The sequence below is a fragment of the Rutidosis leptorrhynchoides genome, chromosome 5, assembly GCF_046630445.1.
Source record: "Rutidosis leptorrhynchoides isolate AG116_Rl617_1_P2 chromosome 5, CSIRO_AGI_Rlap_v1, whole genome shotgun sequence".
Lineage (NCBI taxonomy): Eukaryota > Viridiplantae > Streptophyta > Magnoliopsida > Asterales > Asteraceae > Rutidosis > Rutidosis leptorrhynchoides.
Genome location: NC_092337.1, coordinates 50,715,008 through 50,717,662, shown reverse-complemented (window position 1 = coordinate 50,717,662; position 2,655 = coordinate 50,715,008). Strand labels below are relative to the sequence as shown.

Below are 2,655 nucleotides of genomic sequence, written 5' to 3'. Positions count from 1 at the left end.
CTTATACTCCAATTGCAACATATCTTGGTAACATTTGCTCAACTTTGAACTATCAATCATCGAAATCAAGAATTTTACTCCATTTTTTAAAAACTCCTGTCACATTTTAATAAACTGAAACAAAAATCAATTCTACAAAACTTTATCCATGTTGATGTTCCCTACAACCTTTCTGAACAAACTTATAATAAATGTATAGTACACGCACAAAAAGATGCATCAAAATACACACCTGATCGCGCACAACAACTATAACGTCGCGTGTTCAACCAACGATTCTGGCCCGGATCCTGAAAGTAGGAAATCATCAGAACACTTAAACGCAGATTTATAATCTCCAATTTCTCGATAACCCCTAGCAAATACACCATAAATAACATCATTAGGGATCAAACCGAATTTAAGCATATCCGCATGTAACATCATAACATCATACATATGCTTCGATTTAAAATGCCACTCTATGATTACAGCATAAAGGTCCACATCCGGCTTCAAACCAGAACTTCTCATATCCGAAAAAAACTTACTAGCTTTAAAGATTTGCCCATCGTTACAAAGTCCATGAATTAACGATGTGTAAAGAACATTATTCGGCGAACAATAACCACTATCCAAGAAAATCTTAATCGCATCATTAGTTAAACCATCTTTGCATAATCCATCAATTAAACAACTAACTGTAAACACATTTGGAGTTAATCCCACTTCAATCATCTCCTTATAAAGGCGTAAAGCTGCTTTCGTGTTACAATCTTTAAAATACCCATCGATTAAAGCTGTATACGCAACAACATCGGGCACAAGTCCTTTTATTAACATTTCTGTGTACATACCCATTGCAGCTTCCATATTTTTAACCTTACAATAACCGTCTATTAAAGTAGAGTACGTAATAATATTAAGCTCGACACCTTTGGCCACCATTTGGGCACATAACTCTAATGCTTTTTCCATCTCCCCGTTTTTTGAATACCCGTTAATTAACGAATTGTACACTGCTGAATTCGCAAGGACCCCTTTCGTGTTCATTTCTTTTAACAATGCATCTGCTTGTTCTAACTGACCCGTATTGCAAGTCCCGTTTATAAGTATACAGTAAGTGTAAACATCATTCGCAATACCTAATATTTCCATCTCTGATAACAAATTACATGCTGCAGAAAGATTGTTTTCTTTACAGTACCCATCGATTAAACAATTGTACACGTATGAATTAGGAATCTCACCAAACTTAATCATCAGAGCGAAACAACTTTGAGCAGCTAACGTCCCACCCGCTTTACGTAATGTGTCGATTAGTATACCAAACGTGACACTATTCGGGATCAAACCTGCAATCAATATCTCTTTATAAAATTCAAGAGCTTTAGTAACATTAGCCATCTTACAATAGCCATCTAACAAAGCATTGTAAGTGTACAAATTGGGAACCGCACCAGCTTTAATCATCTCGGCAAACACACTTTCACCTTCCAACATTCTACCTTCGTTACAAAACCCACATATAAGAGTGGTATAAATCACAACAGTTGGGGTCAAACCTCTCTCAAGCATTTCATCGAACAGTTTGCATGCTTTCTCAACATCCCCTTCTCTACAACAAGCATGGATTAAAATCCCAAACGTGACGACACTAGGCATCATCTCACGACAAACAACGTGATTGTAAACCTCCCACATTGATCCAAATCTACCTATCTTCAAAAACCCATCTAAAATCCTATTACAAACATGAACATCAGGCAAGTCATTAGTTTTCTTAAGCACCCAATACGCCTCATCTAATAACCCAGATTCTGTTAACGCAGTTATCAACACACCAAACACTTTCGCTTTAGGTTTATTGAGCTCTGGATTACTTAGGGCGTGAAAAAGTAACGAACTTGATCGATGTGGAGTGCAAGATTTGAGTAAAGTTTCTATGAGGTCTTTTATCAAACACCTTGCCTTCAAGTACAACCTTTCATTGGTTAGGAAATGAATAGTGGCGGAATGCAGTTTTAAATTGTTGGCGGGGTCAATGTTTTTGGTAAATGAGTAGTGTAATTGAAGTGCTTCGGTTGCTGATTTAGAATTTATGATTTTGTTTGTGATATCTGATATATATGTGGATGATCCGGTAGTAATTGTTGATATTGTTTTCGAGTAGAGAGGACATAAATTAGGTTTAACGGAGGAAATCTTCTTCATTGTTGTGAAAGTAATCTGATTTCTTCCATGGATAAGATTCATCTGCGCTGATTTTTGATCCTACTACTATATTATGTTTTCATATCATACAAGTCAATGTATGTATAATTTTTCTGTGAATTTTTCATTGGTAATTCGGTGGATCAATTTAAGAAATTATCTATCTATCTATTCTATAATCTATCTATAGTTTTTATTATATTACTAAAATGATGATTTCATTATTAAACTAATTCCTTTGTTAAGAAAAAATTAAAAAAAAAAAGAAAAAAATGTAAGTATGGTGGGTGATGTCATTAATCTAAATAATTTTGAATTAAAATTAAATCTTATTAATTAATTATTACTCCGTATTATTAAATCTTATTAATAATTATTTTAATTATTAAAATTAAATTATTTTAATTAATTATTTAGAATTGAGTACGAGAAGGTATAAAAGTTAGACAGAAGGAAACTAAT

General features: G+C 33.7%; 1 protein-coding gene across 1 annotated transcript; it reads right to left on the bottom strand.

Moving 5' to 3' along the window:
• On the bottom strand, nucleotides 1-2,290 carry LOC139847956 (uncharacterized). The gene has a single exon (XM_071837688.1). The coding sequence runs from the start codon at nucleotides 2,233-2,235 to the stop codon at nucleotides 250-252; it is 1,986 nt and encodes a 661-aa protein (XP_071693789.1). The 5' UTR covers nucleotides 2,236-2,290; the 3' UTR covers nucleotides 1-249.
• Between the last annotated feature and the right edge of the window lie 365 nt (nucleotides 2,291-2,655).